Below are 22,787 nucleotides of genomic sequence, written 5' to 3' on the forward strand. Positions count from 1 at the left end.
TGGGACGTGAGGTGTGGGAAGATTTTTGCTGTGGGAGAACAACATTAGATTTCTTCAATTCAGGTTTTGAAGTTCAGATAAAATAAAAATCCATAGTATTACAAAGGTGCTACCCTTGTATTCTAATTTAAGGAAATGTACAAAAGTATTTCATGTCCTTCTAGCCCTATAAAGGCAAATAATTTTTAAGACCACAGTGAAACTCAGCCTTAGCATAGCATAAGTATTGGAATAAAAGATGGGATGAAACTATGATGTTTTGTATTAAAAAGGTTGAATTACAGAGATACCATTACATTGTAGTGGAGAAGAAATTGCAAGATTTCTTTTTTTTGTAGGTCTTGGAAACATACTGCTGGTAAAAGTGGAATATATACAAATTGGCTGATTTAGAGGAAACTGACTATTGACAAGTATTTATTCACCACTTTTTTGCTACATCAGTGCCAGGCAGAGCAGAAAACAATAGCTGCAACTCAGCAGGCATTGAGACAGAAAAGACTACATCAGATTTTCACTTACTTTTTACCAAGTTAGGGGTTTTTTTGCATTATATTTGACTTAATGATTTAATCATTTATATGAAAAAATATTTTAAGAATTATGTTTTGTATTTCTTTTGACTAAACTCATTGTGTATCATTCTCGCCCTCTGTAAAGGACAAGCCTGTGACTTGCCATATTCTGTGTCCTTGGCTCTGGGCTGTGTCCTCTGTAGCTGGCAGGAATTCCAGCAGTCCTGGTCCACCTCCCATTTCTGTCCTTCAGACTTATCTGCTACAAAACATAGCAAACACTCTAGACAGGTCTTAGGATATCACCTTATCATCAGACCTGTCCATTTTCCTTTCCACTTTGTAAACAGATGCTTCTGTTGTGGGCTACAAAAGCAGCTCAGTTTTCTTCTAAGTCATTAGAAAACTGAACAGTGGTGGCAGCAATTTGGAAACAATGGCTTAGCACTTTAACAAAAGAGTTGCTACCATATTAAAAAGGGTGTAGTCTTGACAACACAAGCTTATTCCAACCTTCCTCACCCATTTTAGAGCTAAAACACCTATTTTTACAAATCTAGTGGAGGCTGTCTTACGGAAACAGGAGCACATAACTACCCACACACAACTGAGGTATCAAATTAGTGTGTTTTGCAAGGTTGCTTAAAAGTGGCAGCAGCGTATCCAGGAGAGCACATCATAGAGATGATCCTCTTGCTCTTTGGTTGGCTAACACCAGACCACAGAAGCAGAATTTTCCTAACTTGCAAACCACATTGCCCTAATTTCTCTTTCCTTACTGCCACAATAATATCTCTGGGGTGAACTTGCAGAATTCTGTCTATCTGTATTTTTCTCTTGCCATTTGTGCCAGTTAAAGGTTTTGTCACACGTAGTTTCTTTTGGGCTGCCTGCTATAAAAAGTGCTTCTGAGGACATTAAAGAAAGAAGGCATCAAGAGGGAAGGTTTGAGGTATAGAAAGAAATTTTTACTAGCACTAGAAATCTTTTAAGTCCTTTGACAAATTTTCGTGGAATTGCTTAATGGCAGAGTGTTCCACGTAGGATATTTTGAGAGCACTTGATATAATTCCAGTAGCTTTAGTTCTGTTCTAGTATAAATTTTCAAGGGAAGAGCTGACAAAGTGTTGAGTAAGTCAATCTAGGTGCTCTTTGTAGTCTTCTGTAGAGACTAATTAGGTTCCATGTAAATAAAAACAATTTTGTTTTTTGTCCTTTTGAAATTTTCTGTGATGCTCATGCCTTGGTTGTATCACTTGGGTGGGATTTTGAGTAAGATGCTGCCTAAAGTACTTGACCTTTCTCTCCTTTTACTCAAGTTGATGTGTGGAGCTTCTTGTTCTTGAGTTGCATGCATGCCAAACTGAGATGTTTACCCTGTATCTGTACCCAGTATTTTAGTCTTAAAGATTAAGAAAACCCCATCAGTCCTTGTTATTTTTTCATTAGCATTTAGATAGCTGTGTCATTTTTGTTTTTGTCCAAGTAATGAAAGAGCCTGCTGTGGCTAATCTGTGATCTGTGTTCATTAATGTACCTTTCATTATTTAGTCAGCAAATGCTAGCAGTTATGTACTGGAAATGCTGTACAATTGGTTGTCAACAGTAATGTAGTGATGACAAATTTCATGTCCCTATAATCTTTATCTGCATTTTTAAAAATAAGTCATATAATCAGGGAATACATTTATCCCTGTATTTGCCTCCAGAGAGGAAGTCCAGCTCTGCAGCTTTCTCTAGATGCATAATACTTTCAGACCAAGCAGTGGTGATCTCAGATGTTTGCTTTCTTAGCCTTAAACAGAGCATCCTGCTTCAGTGTTTTTCACTACAGTTTTTGTTCCTCTTGCTTTGATGTTTGAAGCAATATGATTTTTTTCTTCTCTTGCAAAGGCTCTTTATGTTCACTCTGTCAAAGCCTGTGGAAATTGAAGGTATATCCTGGTTATGATGTTTAACCATAGAAGATTTGTCCTGGAACTCTGCAGCTCTTGTCATTTCCAGTTGAATTCTTTAACCTAGTTCCTTCACAGAGAGCTTGTGCATTCAGATTTTCCATGTAGGTCAGTTTTGACAACTTCTTGTTGCTTGTAATGCCTCTGAAGCTGCATTGCAGTATGACTACAGCTTAGACACAGTTTTATTTCACCTAACATAGAAAACAAAGCAAGGTAAGCTTTGGCAAACCTGGACCGTAGCTGCTAATTGTAGGCTTGTAATTCCATGCAACTTATGCTTGGATACTGAAGCTCAGATTGTTGCATTTCAGCTGTTCTTGGTACTAGATATGAGTGGACCAATGCCATGGAGTGGTTTTTTTCATCTGCAGTAAAGTTGAAGAACTAAAAGTAAAGAGAAACTTGTGGTTTTGGTTCCTTGGTTTTACTGCACTGCAACTTTTTGTCCAAAATGCTGAAAGATTGCTTCCTTTGCCTTATGATAAATTAGGGAGCATGTCCTATTTTAAATGGCTACTTTGCAGACATGCTGTTTATCAGGAGCAAAGGCTGTATATGCAATTAGAGGATATAAGCCTTTCTCCAGGAAGTGCCACAAATTCTTTGACTTGCGAATTATTGGTGATTCTTTAGTGACAGAGGTCTAGTTTTAAATGCTGATTTTTACACTTGTTTCTAAAAAGATAGGAGTATATTTGACTTAGCTCATTTGTCTGGTGTCATCTTCTCCTCATTTTCCTGTCCTGAAGCCCTTTGTGCCCCAGTTTGCTTGATCACTTCTTGCCTCACATGCTGCATTGTGAATTCTAGTGCAAGAGTTGAATTGGGAGTAGGGGGGACCATTTCTCTTGGCAGTAGTGAAACTGTCAGTTGCAGAAAGCTAGACCTGCATCTGCTTTTAGGGGAAACAATAGTACTTGGAAGATGCTATGTAGAATCTGTTGCAGTATTCTTCTGAAGTATTTCCCATCCCTGCTAATGGCTTTTCTGAATTATTTAAATGTCATCTCTGACAAGAACGATAGGCCAAGAGTCTGCCCTCAGTTATTGCACTTCAAACTCTGCTCTAAGAAAATTGATTAAATTGCCTGACTTTATCCTGAATGCTGAAATTTTGTTGCTGTTGATGCAGTTGCTGATAGGCAGAAATTAATTTATTGCTGCTAGACTTCCCTGTTCCTCTGTTTTGCTGGGAGCATCTTTGTGGCTGTAACATATGTTGCTTCCATAATTTATGCTTCACATTCAAGTTGTGAAATGGTGGAGCTTTGGCTGTCTTCCCCTTGTAAATGTCTATAAAAGACAAAGTTGATCATTTGCAAGATTTCACATGACACCATCCTACATGGAATAGTAGATATGTGGGAGCAGCATGGTCCTGTTCCCGTCTTTCTCCTGATGGGTTTCATTTGGATGTTCTTACATGTTTATTGAAATGTTGGTTTGTATTATTTTGAGCACTGAAGACAGGAAGTAGCCTTACGAAAGATTCTAAAATCAGACTTGAAATTAAAAGCATCTTGTAGTCTCCGTTTTTGTGGTTGTCTATAATGACATGGCAGAGCATCATTCCCCCTTGGCAAGAGGACAGTTCCATCACACCACTCGGCGTAGTTCAGCCTCTTTGATTATTCATGTAGCTTCTCTTCTATATAAAAGCAAAAAACTGCATGTTCCAGTGCCATCAAAGCCATTGCACATTTGCATAAAGCTGCAGGTGCTGTTGTACAATTCACAGTTTATGTGCACAAGGATGAAAGAAGATGAAATGCATGATTTTTTATGCTTTCTGACAAGATTTTTACCCTTCTTTGAGTCACCAGCATCAAACTAATGGGATTATATTTTAAGCAAAAACTGTCACAATAATTAGAATTCATGAAATGGAAAAATTCCATGAAAAAAACTTGCTCACCAGCTAAAAATAAAATATGCTTTGATGTAAACATTCTGTATAAGTAGGTTGTGGAGAAATACAGCATTTTGCTGTTGAATTTGATCCCTCTGTAATAACTCTGTGGCTATCAAATGTGCTGTCAAATGTACTTCATCACGGAAGAAGCGTGTTGTTGGATATCTTCATTCTGAAAAAGCTGTGAAGCAACTGCAGCATATGCTTTACTGTATCAAGGAACTCTAAATACAGATTTTTACTTAGAGTGCAGTGGAAGCGTCCAAAAAATATTGTGCCATTCGTAGAAACCTGGTTACCTTGGGATGTACTGGTTGCTTGTCTCTAATAAGTTCCAAGTTCCACGGGGATGAGTTACCTTCTCTCAGCCATCACAGTTAGCAGTTGAAGCATCTTCCAAATCTGCAGTTCCAGCTGTGTCCAGTTAATAGATGCAATGACAGAGATTGGATCCTCTTCTTGGTGATGATACATGAAGCAAATCACTTTGAGGAGTTTAACTGAAGTCTTGATTTACAATGCTGCAAAGCGTTTTTCTTGCTCGTGGATGGTTCCTTGGCAGTCCTGCAGTCCCACCTGGAGCTTGGGAAAGCAACTTGAAATTCTTAAGTACACTTAGCACTTGTGATCATGTTCCCAGGGGTGCAGTTGACTGTCCCAGGGCATAAGCATAAAATACTGTTTCACTTGTAGGTAGACAAATCGTTAGTGAAGAATAGAAAACTTCTGGTGATTTCTGCAAGAGTAACTTATAATGAAGAGGTAGGAAATCATGCAGAGAGCGCACTGAGAATGTTAAAGATTGGGTACTCACCTTGATCACCTGATACCCTTAATGAGCTCTCACATGAGGTCACAAATCTAAGAATGCAAGTCATGCTTTTAAGTTCACGGCAACGATTGACTTCTGTTATGGGGAGGAGATGCTGGCAGTTTAAAGTTTTTTTGTATTAATAAAGTCATAGCAAGAACTGATGGGAGCAAGTTACCTGTGAGTAGATTTTCCAACTGATTATCACAGATTAGGATTTCTGGTTCATTTACAGGGAGGGATTTGGAAATGAAGGCAAAAGATTTATGTAGCTCAGTTCCTCAGAGAGGAACCTGAGCTAGTTACTTACTTTTTTACCTGAGCAGTGCTTTCCCCCATTCACATGGATTGCACATCGTTTTTCCAGCTTTTTGATTGTTCATTCCTTGTACTTACTTGCTTTAGTATTATTCTGGAGACTATTTACATGGTTTGCAAACCATTCCAGTGGTTGCCAGTGGTCTCTTCTGACCTGCAGAAATATGTTTGACATATATATGCTTGAGATATGAAAAAGGAAACTGAATGTGTTGGTTTTATTTTCTTTTTTCCTCCATCTCCCTTCTCATGTTGCAGCTAGTCTTACATGTGTAGGAAAAAGGGGAAGTACTTGATCATGGTTTTGTTCACAGAAGAAGAAATTTTGCTGTCCAAGGGTAATTTTAAATGATGTGCCATGGGCCATCTTTATGAAGATACTAATGGACAAGAGGTAATTGTTAACCCAAGTGTGTAAGAAAAGTTCCAGTATTTGTACAGCCATTTAGAAATTCATGGACTTGAGAAGAGTCTTTCTCCAGTCCTGCAAGGGCTGTCAAATGGTCTTCCTTCACAATACTGGCAGAATTATGTTAGTAAAACAACATGCTTATTTCTACCAACAAGAGTGGCCAGCTCCATGTGTTTGAATGTGACTATAAAAACAGCTCGATAAATTGTTAACATTTTGAAACAGTAAGTTGCTGATAAACATGAGACATAAAATAATGAATAAAAAGAGCGATATTCAGAAGAACTTGAAGCCTCTGTGAAATACTTAATGGGAGAATGAGGGCAAGGTAAAAGCATTACCTGGATACCTGAAATAATTAACCTTTTGGATACAGGATTACCTGGCAAAATAAATGTTTTCCTTTTTTTTTTTTTTTTCTTTTTAAAACAAATTTCTGAAAATTGCTTGCTCTAGGCACCCAGGTCTTAACCACATCATAATGCATTAGGTGACTGCAAGTTGTTATGGCTGAAAAGGCTCTATTACATTGCATGCCAGTTCATGTAGTGGTCAGAGGGCAAAATCTCACCCAAAGTGCTTACTGAAAGTGGGAAGATGCATTTTATTTGGGATGTATCTTTTTGTTTGTGTGAAGGCAAATTAAATTTCACTTGTTTTCCCTTCTCCATTGTGTTGTGGCTTTGTTAGTCATATTCATAGCCTGTTGCATCCTTGGAAGCTGATTTCCCAGCCTTTTCAGTAGGCAGTCCTTTTGGGTAAATTTAGGTTGAGCAAGGTTGAGCCTGAGAAGGACACAGAGTTTTGTTCGGGTGTGGAGTTTTTATGTCTTTTTTTTTGTTTGTTTTGGGGGGAGCTGTTTTGGTTAGGTTTTAATTTTTTTTTTTTTAATTCTTGCCATATTTCTAGTGAAGATCAGAATATCTTAATGTGTCTAGAAAGGCTGCTAGAATTGTTCAGTTACACTTGATTTCTCTAATTCTGCTTTCACTTTAGTCAGCAGAGAAATGCTTGTTTATTACAGTTAAAGCAGCATGACTCCCCATAGTACAATACTAAATGTTCCAGTTAGGGTTCTTACCTACAGTTTCAATACAATTGTTTTGTTTGATTTTACAGCCTTTTACTACCATTGTAGATGTTGACCATTACATGGTCTAAGGCACAACCACATCCACAATTGGTGCAAACTCTTACATGTGATACCTCAATTACTCGTAGCAGTTAAGCAGTTTATACTGTTATAATCTGCACTGGCTGATTAAAGTTAGCATGGTGGGTAAGGATATCTAGGAAGCTGGGTGCCTTGGTAACAAGGTTATGCATAAATATCCTTAGTAAACTTGCCTTCCATGAATTTCAGTTGAAGACATTCTTCACATCTTTGCAGCTGTAAGGGGGATGAAGGTGAGGAGGGGAACAAATCTCAAATCTCTCAGGAGGTAATGCTTCATAAGTTCAGGGACTGCTTGGTCCCTGAAGAATGCCACAGCTGCCCACGCCATCTAGGGCAAACTACTGGTTTTCCATCACAATCTTTTGAAGCCAAAAATCTTGTTTCCATATGTTGAATTTTAGTGACAGCTTGACAGGCACTGATGTTCAGGAGAAGTGATTGTTCTCAGTGTTTCACCTTAAATTCTGTAGCATATTAAGACCAGCAACAACCCTAATAGAAGGGAGAAGTAGGGGCAAACCTCTTTGTATACTGAGGTAGAGTCTGATGCAGAAATTTTTCTTGGATACTGTAGTAGGGAGCTTTTTGCAAGATCATGGTAAAAAAAGTGAAGGTTGCTGAAAGGATATCAATTGTACATTGCAAAATCAAAGCCACCCTCTTGAGGGCTTCGGTAGGGTGGATAAGAACCCTCGGTTTAACTGGAATGATACTGTATTTCTTGACCAGGAGAGAAGGAGAAAGTTAAGCTTTAACTATGAGATTAGAAAGTTGTGCATTTCAGAACCTTCTTTCTGTTGCAAAATTGGTAGGGAGGCCTCTCGGCTGCAGCTGACCCTGCCCTTAAATCTTGCAAATGCAGAGTAGAAAATTTCTGTCCTTTATAACCAGACTCTTGAAGCATTCTTTACTGCATAGTTCCTAAGTGTCTCATGCATCTGACCACGGCAAAAGGCAAAATCTGTAGGGTAGTGATGAAATCTTGTCAACAAGTATGTCCTTTCTGGCTTGCATAAACCTGTCCTGGTGAGGTTAGTGTTCCCTGCATTGCTATCTCGAGACCGTAACTTGAGTATTTCCCTTTTCCTTGCCTGCTGCAGCCCATCAGGCTGGCTGCATCCAGCCCCTGCTCGCAGCACGGGTTAGCTCATCTGTCCAAGAGGGTGGAGTTTCCAGAGCAAGCGCTATGAGAGCGTAGACAGCCGGCAGGAGCTCTGGTTGCAGTGTTTCATCAGCTGCTAATCCGTTTACAGTGCAGCTAATGAGATTGCTGTGCTCGGTGCTGCAGACGCTCTGTGCTCCACCACTGTAATCGAGATGACTGGTGGTGTGGAGGAGCCAGCTCGTGTAGGAAATCGAGACACCTACTGCAGTGGAGACAATTCGTCACTACTTTCTGTTCTGTAATTCTCTTGCATTAACCCAGGACCTTTATCTCAAGACAGGTTTGGATGTTTTCTGAGTTCAGTCTCTACATGAACACAATGCTTGTTTGGGTTAAAGGGATTAGTACTTTAGTTAAGTTTTTCCTTTCAAGTGTGGGCACAGTGCAGGTAATTCTCCTCTTTCAGTGAAAGTATATAGTTTGCCCTCAAATTTGTTAGCTTAAAACCAATTGCTCTGTGACTGTTTCTTTTTAGGTCAGTGTACTAGCAGACTGCATATGAAACTTAAAACAGCATTTTTTTATTACCTTTTTCCTTGGTTCTCGTGCCAGTGTGAATTGTTGTGTTGAAGTAGTTTCTTTGCAATAAAAAAATAAGGAAAAGACTTTCCTTTTAGAATACTATAATGAGTAGTTAATCTGAAATTCTTGCCCTTGTCTCTGTAGAGCTGTAAAAGGAGGATAATCTTTGCTGTGGGATGTTTAACTATTTGCTTGGATTGTCATGGCAGTAGTGTCTCCATATTCTTCAGCGAGACTGACTTATTGTTGCTCAGGGACAAGTTACCCAAAAAACCCAAATAAAATCCAGCCCCCTTCTGTGCCCCAACAACAACAAAATTCCCAGGCAAACCACATAGTTTGAAACTACATCTCTTGTAGCTTTAGTAGTTATAGCAAACTAGTGTCAGTCTTCCTCCCTTCCTCCCACACCCACCCTGCTTCTTTTTTCCCCTCTCTGATAATAAAGACTCTCAGATACTTGGAATAGAGGAGATAACTTAATCTGTTTTGTCATTATGATAAGAAGTTATACCAGGAAGACAGCTTGTGTATAAAATTTAATGTGATATCATCTTTGTGTGTTGTAATGGGTGCAATGGAGAAAAGTGCTGAATGCACTCAATATGATCAGAAAAATTGTCTATAGAATCCAACAGTGACAGTTGGATTTGAAAAGTTTTCCTTGAAATTGGAGACTATAGATTCTCAGTCTTAGAGTGCAGTGCACATTTTCAGGTACTATATTTCAAGAGTGTTTGAAATGTAGATCTAAATGTTTGTATTTGATGTGATACTCCAGGTTTTACTAAAACTGTTCTGTTTTCTTCTAGGTGAATCTGGACTGGGAAAATCAACATTAATCAACTCATTATTCTTAACAGAATTGTATTCCCCAGAGTATCCAGGTCCTTCACACAGAATTAAAAAGACTGTACAGGTATGTCTGGAGAAAAAAAGCTACAGCATGAACATTGTGACTTGCAATTTAGTAATGTAAGGTGATGCACAGTTGTCACATACACACCTGAGTTTTAAGATGCATTCAGTCATGATGTGAACCACTAATATTTAGTGTGTCTTTCGTGTATCTTAGCTATACAAAACTTTTGGGTTCTCAAACCTGTAGCCTGTTGAAATGTGGGAGCTCTGACGTGTCTTGTGTTTTGCCTGTAGATTAGAAAACACGTATGCATGCAGAACTTTTTGAAATTGTAGTGTTTCCTAACAATTAAAATAGTGAGTAAATCTGTAGAAATGCATATATGTGCAGTAAAACTCCTGGCTGATTAAGGCAGGCTTTTAGAGACCAAGTACTAAAGGATTTGATGTAAGTGCAGGGACCTGGGGTATAAAAGCATCTGTGAGTCTTCTGCAGACTGTATCCTTTGTGGTACCTTGTTTACCTGTTACAAGTTAGCTGAAACATCAGGGATTGGGGTGAACTTGTCTGACTTCAAGCACTAGACTAACATAGGCAAAGATGATGTTCCTACAAGTATATGATGCAACTAAAAATATTTAGTTGAAGACTGGAAAACTGAAGTTGATCTGTTTGGTTTGTGTAATAACTTGCTACTGATCAATTATATTTTCTCTCAAGAAAAGGAGCATGTTTTCTGTGTTACAAAAATATTATTAAAAACAACAATTACCTAATGCTAAGAAGTAATAATGTTATGGGTAGTTTAGGAAATCATTATGTTTGTGAGGTATTTTCTGCGTCCAAGCTGAGCAGCTGAATAAGGATGCATGAGCTCTGCTTGTCTCTCTTGATGTGCATTTGTTTCAGACTGTGGGGAAGATAGCTTGTGATAATCCAACTTTGTACAGGTGATGGCTGAGGGTGCTTACCATTGCTTCTGTTGTCTAACAGAGTTCCTCCAGCTGCAAAATTCAACTGTGGCTGAAGTGACTGGACGATTGCAGAGTTGTCATAAAGTGATTAAGGCCAGTGTTGAGTTAGGAGGGTGTGCAAGGTGCTAAACAAATTGCAAAACAATCTTTTTTTACTCATTGGAATCAAGTAATTAAGCTCCAGTACCATGAACAACTGACCTTATTGCTTTCTGAGATCTCTGGGGCTTTTTTGTTTGGGGTTTTGGGTATTACATTTTTTAATCCAATGTCAGAACACGGAATAATTACCAGACTATAAGGAAAAAGTTAGTTATGTCCATATTGAGAAGTTTAAATGGCATTGCTTGTCAGTTAGCTCAACATTAAAGCTTGAATACTATTGCAAAACGAATTAATTGCAGAATATGAGTTTTTTAACTTGAAGGAACACTTTTGAACATCTGGAGTTTGGTTAACGATATATTACTATTTTCTAAGCTTTGATCATGTCTGTTAGGCTATTTTATCAGTTTAATGCAAAACCATAGTGACTGACAAAATGGCCTAGAAAGCTTATTAGCAGGGGCATCAGACCATTATTTGAATTAGAAGGGCTTACCTTTTTCAAAAGATGTTAAGTGGGATGAAAGAGGTGTGCAAAGAGTTAAACTCTCATATAATGTACTTAATACAAAACTAAACAGTGAGTGTTGGGAAACCAAGTAGAAGGGTGAATTTTTTTATTGGATGAGAGATGTAGCATGATTTCATTACTGCTGATTACATTTTGGTTTAGCAGAAGCTAAACCAATTCAGGTTATGTTCATTGAGTTTTAGTTTAAATAACGGTGGGATGCATTCCCTGTCATTGGAAGATTTTGTTTTTTTCAATTGGGAAGAATCATTGGAAGAATTTATGCCCAAGCTAACAAGAAAAAAACCCAAACCAAGACATCTTTCAAAGATAACTTACTCCCACCCTAGTTAAAGATGCATCAGTGTAAGAAAAAATAATACAAAATTGTTTGTGGAATTTCTGGAATTTAAATACTTTCATCTGTTTGGTGGCAAGATTAGATGATCTGTTCATTCTGACCATCAGGGTGGTTTGATTTGCATTGATTTACTGGTTGAAGAAAAGCCCCATACTTCTCAGAGAGCCTCAGTTAATGTTTTTTTTTCATGTAAAGCTGGAGAGGGGTGGGGAAAAAGGGCTTGAACAGAGTTCAGGCTGAAAAGCCATTACGTTTTTTTTCCTACTTCTACTGTGTGGGCTAAAGCTTGAGGCCAAGAGTTCGCCAAAAATTATTTTCAATCGTGAATTGGTGTCTGAAATGACTTAGGAAATAATATAATGGGAATGAAATAGATTTAAAGACCATTGTCCCATTTAGAAACTACTATCTACTTAATCTAATAAGTACTTTTTTTTGTATTGTTGCAATGCAACTTTGCTTTCAGCTTCTTGGGATGAATGAAAAATCACTTAGGGTAACATTTTAAGAAAGAAAAGGAAACTATCTTATTTCCCTGTCAGTTTAAGTGAGGATAAAATTGTTTCCCCCAGCGAGCTTGAAAATTGTGTGTGCTAGCAACTATGTGTATGTTGTGGAGGTGTTTTCAGTCGGATGTTAAAGAATAAGCAGTGGGCGCTGCTGTTTGGATCCACTGGATTTGTACCCTTTGCCAGTGAAAACCTTTTTGAGTTGAGGATTGAAAGATTTTTATATGGCAGAGATAAGGAAAAACCATCAGAATATCCTCAAATCTTGGTTGTAATAATAAGCTGCTCTTACATGGTGGGAACAACTTATTGATCAGGAATTGTATAAGAGGCTCTCACATAGATAAACACAAACTGTGGTTTGGGCTTGAAAACCATTGCAGTTTGGAGTTTTGTGAGGCAGGTCCTTTGTATTAATCCCATGGAAAACACAAAAAAACAGTTAATAGTGATTTGATGTCAGATGAATTCAAAGGAAACATATTCCAAAATGAGGGGTTATTAAATGTGTTTTCTCTGATCATTATCTGACTGCCTTAAGTGCAGTATGGCAAAGGCATGTTTAATCCAATAAAAAGCAGTCGAGCTGTAACAAGCATCATGTCCTGACTGCTGTGTAGTAACTGGCAAGGAGACCCGTGTGACCCAGCTGACTGGAGTGCATGGGAAAATGGCTGTTTGGAGGAGACTTTTCTTAAAAAGTTTTAAATTCCAAGACTTGAACTAATGTTTTCCATGAATCCCTTGGGAATACTTGTAAATCAGATGATAGGATACAGTTGGATGCTTAACTATGAATGACACTAGTTTACAGTGATTTTCTGGATCTTTTCCAGATGTTGCTGCTCTCTCTGCCTTTGACCATGTATGGACACATCCATTTGGGTTAGAAAAATGCAGCTTTGGAGAGGCTTTGTGGCAGGGTCTTAATCTAATGTTTCTTACCATAGAATCTACTGCTTGCCAATATATGGTAGATGTAGTCTGATTGTCCACAGCACAAGCATAGGACATTTAATTCATCAGCTAATGTTTCTTGTTCTGTAGGTTTGTGAAAACCCTGCTCTGATAGCAAGATACCTACATGAATTTATGAAAAGTAAGAAAAAAAATTTAAGTCCTCACCACCCAGTAATGTGTTAGCACTGTCTGCAGAGATTCATTTGCTGCAGACCATTTGTCAGAAGGAGACTTCACAAATTCAGCCACACTTAGATTTTACAAGCATACAGAATCAGGGAAAACGTTTGGCGTGACATTTCTGAGGATCTCCTGACCTTTCTTTTCCTTTGTTATAAACATACCTTCAAGATAATGTTTTATTAATTGCTTCTTTTGTAAAAGCATTTCACCATGAGCCCATAATAATTTAATCGTTCTTGCTGGGAATTTTTGTGCTGGAGAATAAAGCTGATACCATGTAGCTCTTGGCAAGAGTACATCTTTTAACATTATCATCTCTAGTATTTTGCAAGTGTTGTGAATTTCTTAAACTTGCAGAGAACTTGGTAATAAGAGGGCTGTGTGGTTACTGTATGCAAGATAGCAAAAAGAAGGCAAGGAATCAGAGGTTAATCTCTTGTGTGCTAAAGCTTGTGAGTAGTAAACTCTTGACTGAGTTGACTGTGGCTGGGGGTTACTGTCTTGAGTTCTGGTATCAATTGTTTACAATAAAATTTATTTATAAAACTCTTGAGGATCGAGGGGAAATATGCTCACCACAATCAAATGCAAGTTTCTAAAGCACTGCATGTATTTCTAGGTTGTCATGGCTTTCAGCTGCACCCTTTTGGAAGGATGAGAGTTGTATAGTTTGTGAAAGAGTAGCTTGGTGGTGGTTAGGCTGGTATGTGTACAGTTTTGGTTGGTTGGTTGTTCTTAGTTCCTGCTTTTTTTTATACCTTTCTAACCTTTCAGTAAGGCAGATTCAGGTAGGAGTTTGAATTGGGTGGTCTTGAAGTCCAGCCCAACCTGGATACCTCTGTGACTAGCATCCTGGTAACTCTGAGAATTAGCAGCAAATGGCTTTGATTCGACTTGGGCAAGATCCCTACTGATGAGTAGGTAAAAATGTCATCCTGCATACTCAGGGGTTAAATATGAAGCTTTCTTTGTAGATAGTTACTGTTTTCAGTGAGTCTGTATATTCTCTTCTGAATTGGAATCAGTGTTTTGCTTGTGCAAGAGGGATTTAGTTTGACTTCTGCAGAGTATTAGTTTATGTTGTGGATTTACATTGCATCACATAAGCAGTGATTGCTGAGTCTTTGCAACAATGTTCAGGTGTGGCTGTGAGAGTCTGTTTCACTTATATAACAATTAGGGATGTGCAATACCTTATGAAGCCTTAATATTATATTTCTCAAATCTTTAACTGGTCAACAGACCACCCAGATACGCTTTATTATAAATAGAGCTTCCTTTTCTTTCCCCAGTTGGGGTTTGGGAGGCTTAAGGAGTGTTAAGCAATGAGCAGCAAGGTGGCATCACCTTGAGTCTGCTAAGTCTTGTGTGGTTCTGGATAAATGGCTTGCATGTTTGCTTTCTTGAATCCAAATCTAGAAAACAATGTCACTAGTGATTTAATAGGAATTGTTTTAACATCAGGGAAAAAACAATTATTAAATGTCTAAGCAATTGGAAAGAAGCCAACATGAGTTTGTCATTTTGTACTGCTGTGCACCTCACTGACAGGACAGTGGTATACAGGGCTTTCCCAGGCAGATGGACCTGACTTTGGCAATATCAGTAATTACTGAGATATTAGTAGGAAGAAGGGGGTAGCAGTCCATGTGCTGTTTAGCCTAGATCTTCTCTGTCATGACATGCTTAATCTGTTTGATGACATGTTCACTGCAAGCTGCCAGAGCTGTGCTGCTGATGGGTGGTCACAACTGGAGGCTTCAATTCCCACGCCCAGATCTTGCATCATTGCTTGTGCTGATGCAGTTGCCTTCTGAGACAGCTTTCCATCAGTGACCTGAGCTAACAGGAACCCAGTCCATTTCAGTCACATGAGGTCTAGCTCAGCAGATTGCAGCCAGATTGTATTACTTTCCAACAGGATTCTGTTTGTAAGAGGAAACCATCACTTTTGATTTCATTCCCAACCATTATGCTAGCAGAAGAATGAATGTATTGTTAAAAATACATTAACAGAGCTAGAAATGTCTAAGGTGCTTGGGGAAGTAGTTTTGGAAATTGTCATTTTCTTTGAAGTGACCAAAATTTGCAACTTCATCAAGTTTAATGCATGGGTTAAAGTTTTTCCTTTTAATCAGGAATTAAAATAGGAAGATATCCCATATACTTGGATGGTTCTTTTGTCACTGACTTTATTTAAATAATGACCTTTTACTGGAAAAAAATTATTATAAAATTATTGGGATTTTATAAGCAAAACACAGGCACAATGTACCATTGAAGGACAAAAGTCAGCGATTCTTTGTCAGACTTCTTATTTTTTGAATGCTTTTCCCAGTTTTTAAGATAGGTGGTTAAATTGCTGAAAATTTAATCTTACCTTATTCATTTTACAGGTTGAGCAGTCAAAAGTTTTAATTAAAGAAGGTGGTGTTCAGTTACTACTTACGATAGTTGACACACCAGGATTTGGAGATGCCGTGGATAATAGTAATTGGTAAGACATTCTTTGTATATTCTGTCATGATAATTCGGAATTGCATTTTGTGTGTGTGAGAGAGACATATCTTGTGACATATTTTTAAATTCAGGCTTCAATAGTCAGTTAAAATATTAACACTTTTAAACTTCTCATTTAGCTGAAAACTTCTAACTACTGTAATTCTAAGTGCCTTTATAACTTGAACAAAATGCTGTCAGCTTTTCCTTTAAACTAAGTGGTGCATTTGGCTCTTAATCCACACATGCAGTGTGCAGAACCATCTTCTGTGCTGTCACAAGATGTGATCAGTGAAGCATATTCCTGTGGCTACTGTTCTTAAGTATTCTGGTTAATGCTTTTACAATGAAGGTGATTGTGTTTGAAAGGTTTTTCCAGTGGACTCACACATTGTATCTTCAGAACTGTGTAACTCAAGTTGAGGAGCTGGTCTCTAAAATTGCAGTGTTGAAGTATCTTAATTTAAAAAAAACAAATGAAAAACAAAACAAAAAAACCCCCAAGCTGTGAGGAATTTTGAACATCTATTTCCTAGTAAAACCAGAGCTCTTTACATAAATAATGTAAATTACAGGTTTTTATTCATGTGATCTCTGCAGCTGGCAGCCAGTTATCGACTACATTGACAGTAAATTTGAGGACTACCTGAATGCAGAATCTCGAGTGAACAGACGCCAGATGCCAGATAATAGAGTGCAGTGTTGTTTATACTTCATTGCTCCTTCAGGACATGGGTTTGTATTAGTGTATTTTATGTTTTCTTTCTCTGTCTCTTATCTCAGATTGACAATTTTGGATATTTATCTAAATTCCAAACAGGATGTTCTTAGTGGCCTGCAGATCATGCTTAATTTCAAAAATGAGGTTTTTTTGGCTTGTCAAACATTAGCAAGTGAAATACCAGAAAACATGATTGCACATTAATTGCATAACAAGAAAAATAGAATTCTAGCAATGAAAAATGCAAATACATTCACAAGTGCAAGGTCTGTTTGTGATCTGTATGTCTTTAGATCACATTAGGAAGAGTAAGTGGTTCACATGTCAAGCAATAGGATTTTTACTTTCCATTCTTCCTCTAATGCTAAATTGAAGATGGGAAGTTTCATGCATCCTTGTAAGCATGCTTTAATTCACTTGGCATGTAGTATTTTGTCTAGTGACAATTCCAGTATAGGCATTACAGATTTTTCTCAGTTATTATGTTATCTTCCACCCCCGCTTAGTTTTTAACTTGATCACACTTCTATCTAGTGGTGGAGAGGGAGAACTGCATTTCCAGAGTTTATTAGGTACAGATGGACTATCTGAAAATGGTTGCATGGCATTTTATCATGATATTATAACCTATTAAATTTGTCAGAGACTCTTTAAGTTACACCTTCAAAACCAGATGAAGACAAAAATAAGTTTAAGCCTATTCTATTGTATAGGTCAAAAGTAGTAAAACTTGAAGGGAGTGATGAAGGAATTTGAAGGGTATTCCTCAGGCAGTAAAAAGTGCAAGCTATTACACTCAGCTTCTATAGCTAGCATTGGAATGGATCTAATAACTTTGAACTGTACAGATACTTCCAAATATGGAAAGAAATGTCAGAGGGTGGAGTTTTTCTTATGTAGACTTGCCTTTATTAAGTATTTTGTTGTTGTTTAATGTGCTTGTTTGTAATGCCAGTTTTGCTCACATATGCATGTCAGTTTTAAATGCAAACAGTCGAATTGTTGACATACTGTTTTACTAGTGTGCAAAATCCTAAATCTGATTTAAAAAAAGGGAAGAGGATTCCTTGTGTTAGTCAATCTCTTTTGAGCTAATTTTCGTATTCTTCAAAAAATGTCTTCCCTCCACACCTCCTTAGCTGTTAGAACTTCCTAAATCAGTGGGAGGTACAAATTGTTCGTAAGGAAAAAGAAAGGTAATGTTTCTGATAAATTAAGTTTTGATTGCTAAACTTGTAAGGCTAAAAGCTGTAAAAGTATATTCCTTGTACAAGTATTTGATGTTATTTTTATGGGAGAAAAAGGTGTAAAATTTTGCTAGGTTTGCTTACTGTTTTTCAATTACTGGAATAAAAGCTTGGAATTAATTGTCAGCTAAGTAAGGAAGTTAATGAAGAAAACTGGTGCTGGTTTTAGCATTCATTTCCTCTTTTAAGATGCTGCACTCTCTGAAAGCACAGAGTTCACTTCCTACCTGGTTTTTGTGGTGATGCAGTCTTTGCTCCTGTTTCCTGTGCAGACAGCAGCACATCTCACTCACCAAGTAGTGTCCTCTTCACTCTTAATTCATGATTATATTTAATTAAAGCATTTGTAGGTGAACTTACTTGTACTTGCAGGCTTTTACAAATGTATGAAAAGGTCTTTAGAAATTTAGAAATTAAAAAAGAAAAGAGCAGTTTAAGTCCTTCTATTTAATGCATCCCACCAATTTTAGCTAGTATTCCCATAAACACCTGAACTGATTCAATTGGTTTCTGTGGGAGCAGGGGGAGAGAGTGAAGGGGCAGGAGGAGCCTTTCAGGAATTCACCATCTTTCTGCAATTTTGGGGTCTTTATAGTAAAGCATTCCTGCTTCAGTCTCCACTGTAAACTCTGAAGTCCTTAGGTGAGCACTGTGGTTTTGAACAAATCTGCTTTGGCAGCTGCCCTTCAACCCAGTGTTGCTGCCCTAGACGGCTTTTTGAAGCAAGGAGAGGGAAAGCATATTTAGGTGAATAGATAACACAAAAGTACTTACAATATGGATGTGCTTTAATGTTAAATGGCTAACAGAAATATGTTGAGAACTGGTGAAATTCAGTGACGGGTAGAAAATGTTAAAATTAAGTATTTTCTTCATTCTTTTATGTATGGCTTTCAGAAAGTTTGGTAGCAAATTAATCTGGTTTTAATGTTACTAATACTAATTTATTTTATATGAAGAATAATCTTGTTAAATTCTTTGAGTTCTTTAATCCTGACTAAATTTGCTATATTTCTGAAGTATTAATGAATCAAAACCTCTCTAGTTTAACTTCAGAAAACAGAAAATATTGACCGCCTTGATCCACGTCATGAATATATTACCATGCAGCCACCCAATACCCATATGGTGGTTTAGGTTTTGTCACTGTCATCCACTTTCATAACTGTCTTTTTGTTTTACATAGCACTTTAGAAATGAGATATTTCTAATTCACTTATAGATAGGCCACAGAGGTTACCATCTTTAGCAATCTTAAGGTCTTAAAAAAAAAGTCTCCTAGCTCACTGTTAAGAAGAAGCATACTAAAATGGCTTTCAGGATCTGCAACTGTGTGTGAACAGAGCATAATTCACAGCTGTGAACTCTTACCAGTCAGGCTTTAAGGGGGATTATCTTCCATCTAATGACACAGACTTTACTACATTCATAGCAGAGTTCTTATAATTTGCTTAAATGAGTGCAATTTCAGCTAGCAGAAGTCTCATAACTGCTAGTAATGTTAACTTACCACTTATTCCTAGTGTTACACAATTTAGGGGATTTCCTGTAATAGTTGTGGGTAGCCTTTTGTTTTTCAGTCATCTGTCACTCATAAATCAGTGTCTTAAGAGTAGTTGTCAGGACAAATCTCATCATTTGTACAGTCTCATTTAATTAATATAAATTGCAAAGCTCTAATGCTGTATTTCAGACTTAAGCCTTTGGATATAGAGTTTATGAAGCGCCTGCATGAAAAAGTGAATATCATTCCACTTATTGCCAAAGCAGACACACTTACACCCGAGGAATGCCAACAATTTAAAAAACAGGTGAGTTGAAAAATTAATATTTACAACATAGGATAATTTAGTAACTCAATCCCTGTGGAAATAGTGAGATTTAACTTACGTGCAGAGTTTAAACCCTGAAGCAATAAAATTGAGACAGCAAAGCTAAGTAATTTATGTCTCCAGATTTAATTATAATTCTTGGTGAAATAATCTTGTTTCTGTCCTCAGGGGAAGAGGTTTCACGTATAGTATGTTTCTTGGCAAGTGAAATAATTCACTGCTGAGATAAAAATCAGTAAGGGAGGAAAGAAGCTTTCAAGATTTAGGTGCCTAACAGAAGTGTGTTTAAAAAAGCAGGTATTTAGCAGTATCACAGTATTATTGATGGTAGTATGGTATTCACTTCCATGTTGATGCACTGTATTTATTAAAGATACCTCAGGTACTAGATGAGAATCAGTAAACCTATTCTCTCTTGGGTGTGGTAATGCATTTTAAGCGTGGTGAGATAATTGTAACATTGATACAACTGACACAATGTCTTTGTAGAATAAATTTGCTGTGTGTGTCTGCAAGTGGTTTATGTTTTATTTTCAGCTACATGGTCACAGTAGAACAGTTAAGCTTTGTAGTATTGTATGAAGAGGACAAGAAGGACCCAGAACAAGACAAGACATGAAGCTTGTTTTATCGAGCTCTGTCCAGTCCTAGTTTAGAAGAACACAGAGTTCTGAAAAGAAGGTGGCATTAAGAGGTGTTGTGTGAATAACTATTGATTTAATTAGATTAGATTAAAAATTAGATTACAAAATGAAAGGAAAAAATATATAAGCAGCTTTGTCAATGAACAGATGTTAAAAGGGAAACTTTCCCAAACCAAACTTTGAAAATAAGTCCTTGCGTGATTTGGAAACTTAAGTTCTCCTAAGACTGCAAACCCATGAGCCAGAAATATTCCCCAGGGCTCTGCAGTGCAGCTGTCAGCTAAATGGTCTAATATTTTTCCATTCTACAACTCTGCAAAACTAATCAGCTTGTTTTTAAAAATACCCTTCAGATAAATAGAGCATCAAAATAGTACATCATTTTTATGATGCTCTCAGTTATTCTTCAATTTTCATTAGTGCTTTCAAGTGTTTTTCGACACTACTTACTGCTAGAGTTAGTCCATCAGTCACAAGCTCTATTAAAATAGGCAGGTGATTCTGCTTCAAGCAACTGATGCTCAGGTGTGCTAGAAACTGAAAAGAATAGGAGTGACAGCAGTAGCTATTGTGATTATCATTCAACTATTTGCTTTTTTAAAGGGACACAATTGCAAGACTAGTCTGAGAATTTGTGTTGTATTAGATTTTGCACCTAATTCTATGCAGGTAGAATTCCCATTGGGTAAACCTCTTGTTTGTCCTGTTGTAGAAAACTAGTATTTTTGCTGTCTTGTATTGGTGGATAATGTTCTGGTAGCTGGGAGACTCTAGCACTGATTGTGTCTTCTCGTGGCTAAGGAGAGATGGTCATGCTGTGAACCCCATGGGGTCACCTGAAGGTGTTAAACATGTGCAAGTTTTATGTTGTAATTTAAGTCACCTTAATCTAAAGGATTTTACATATGTAACAAAAGGAGGAAAATCAGACTGCAGAAAAAAAAAAAATCAAGCTGTTACAAAGTATGAAATCTTCAAACAAATAATACTTTTGTTTCTAGATAATGAAAGAAATCCAAGAACACAAAATTAAAATATATGAATTTCCAGAAACAGATGATGAAGAAGAAAATAAGATTGTTAAAAAGATAAAGGTAAATTAATTTTCTTCTGAAAAAGTGCCTATGGAGGGGCAAGGGTGGGGGTTGAGTTTGAAAACCAATCCGTCGATATAGAAGAGCCCACCAAAATGTTTACAAGATAGAAATCAGATGTAAAGCTGTCCTAAGGGTCACTGTTCCTTATCAGAAGCAATGAATGACATTATTAAGTTATCTCTAAGTTCTTCATTGGCTAAAATTCAGAATGAGAGCACTAGATCACATGGGCATTTAATGAACTCTTAAAGATCCTTTTTAAAATTCATCCTTTTTTGACTCTCATCCACCTTCCACTACCTACCACATTTTTTTTTTTGGTTCTTAGCTTTGAAGAAGGCAAGGGTTGTCTTTCAGACAGAGGTGTGCAGCTGCATGAAGTGTGTGCATTGCAGCTAATAGCTCTCTGGCTGATTGATGTACTCAAATCTTAATGGAGATGAATGACTAAAGAAAATCAAAAGGACTGCCAGGCAGTTGAAAGGCTTTTTTGTAGTTTACTCATGTTTTTAGTTTGTTCTTTCATGTTGGAGTCCATGTTGTATATGTTTCTTGAGCCTTGCTTCTGTTTGTTAAGTAGTTTTAACATCTTGTAAGAGCTTTCAAATTTTTTTGTTACCGGGGAAATCTTCTTGGATAGATAAACGCAAATAACACAGAAATTGAAGATATTCTGGGACTAAGCCTAGAGAAGAGCAGAATAAAAGCAAAGACAAAAGTGCAAAATACTTAGCTTTGTACTCTGTCCCTTAAAGCTGCTCTTGGCTCTATTGTTGCTTGGAGGCATTCTCACTTCAGCTGAAAACAAGAACTTGACATAGTACTTTGCCAAACCTTTGAAAACTGGGTACAAAGTTTTCAGGACAAGATCTGTCAAAGCAGCAGCCCTTGTAGCCAGTGGGAATATGAATTGGTAAATAATTGTGCAGTTGAGTAAATAGGAAATGGTTTGCCTCTTGATTAGCTTACTAAGTAACTGGAATGTGTGTTTCTTAGATTTACAGAATCCAGCAGCATATGGAATTCAGGAGTGTGTGTGTATATATATATATGTCATTAACCTGGGCAGAGGTCAATAAACATGACTATTCTTGCACTTTTGCGTTAGTTGCATTGCAGTATTACAGCACTGACCTAGGTTACATCAAGTTGGTGCATGGGCATGCTTTCAGTACCTTTTCGCAGTAGATTTTGATTTTTAAAGTCATACTTTATCTTGTAGGACCGTTTACCTCTGGCTGTGGTAGGTAGTAATACGATCATTGAAGTCAATGGCAAGAGAGTTAGAGGAAGGCAGTACCCATGGGGTGTTGCAGAAGGTAAGGCTTTCCTGTGATTTTCTTAATCCATTTAAAACTTACTAGACATGAGTCTGTATTTGAAATGTTTGAAATGCTTAATTTGAATGGTCTTTGGTCTGGAAATTAATTGAATATACCATTTTGTTATTCTGGCAATATTGGAACAAGGTAAAGGTTTCGGCAATATGTAA

The 22,787-nt window shown here is 37.3% G+C and overlaps 1 protein-coding gene across 1 annotated transcript in view; it reads left to right on the forward strand.

The window, feature by feature from the left end:
- The window catches only part of SEPTIN7 (septin 7), a 60,087-nt gene that overhangs the window by 22,862 nt on the left and 14,438 nt on the right, over positions 1-22,787 (forward strand). Inside the window, exons 2-7 of the mRNA XM_085051407.1 lie at positions 9,603-9,709; positions 15,652-15,752; positions 16,355-16,489; positions 19,416-19,533; positions 21,200-21,292; positions 22,518-22,614. Of these exons, the coding sequence (XP_084907533.1) occupies positions 9,603-9,709; positions 15,652-15,752; positions 16,355-16,489; positions 19,416-19,533; positions 21,200-21,292; positions 22,518-22,614 (651 nt within the window). The remainder of the gene's footprint in view (positions 1-9,602; positions 9,710-15,651; positions 15,753-16,354; positions 16,490-19,415; positions 19,534-21,199; positions 21,293-22,517; positions 22,615-22,787) is intronic.

The sequence above is a fragment of the Lichenostomus cassidix genome, chromosome 2 (genome assembly GCF_008360975.1).
Source record: "Lichenostomus cassidix isolate B80296 chromosome 2, HeHo_3.0, whole genome shotgun sequence".
In the NCBI taxonomy this organism is placed as follows: Eukaryota; Metazoa; Chordata; class Aves; order Passeriformes; family Meliphagidae; genus Lichenostomus; species Lichenostomus cassidix.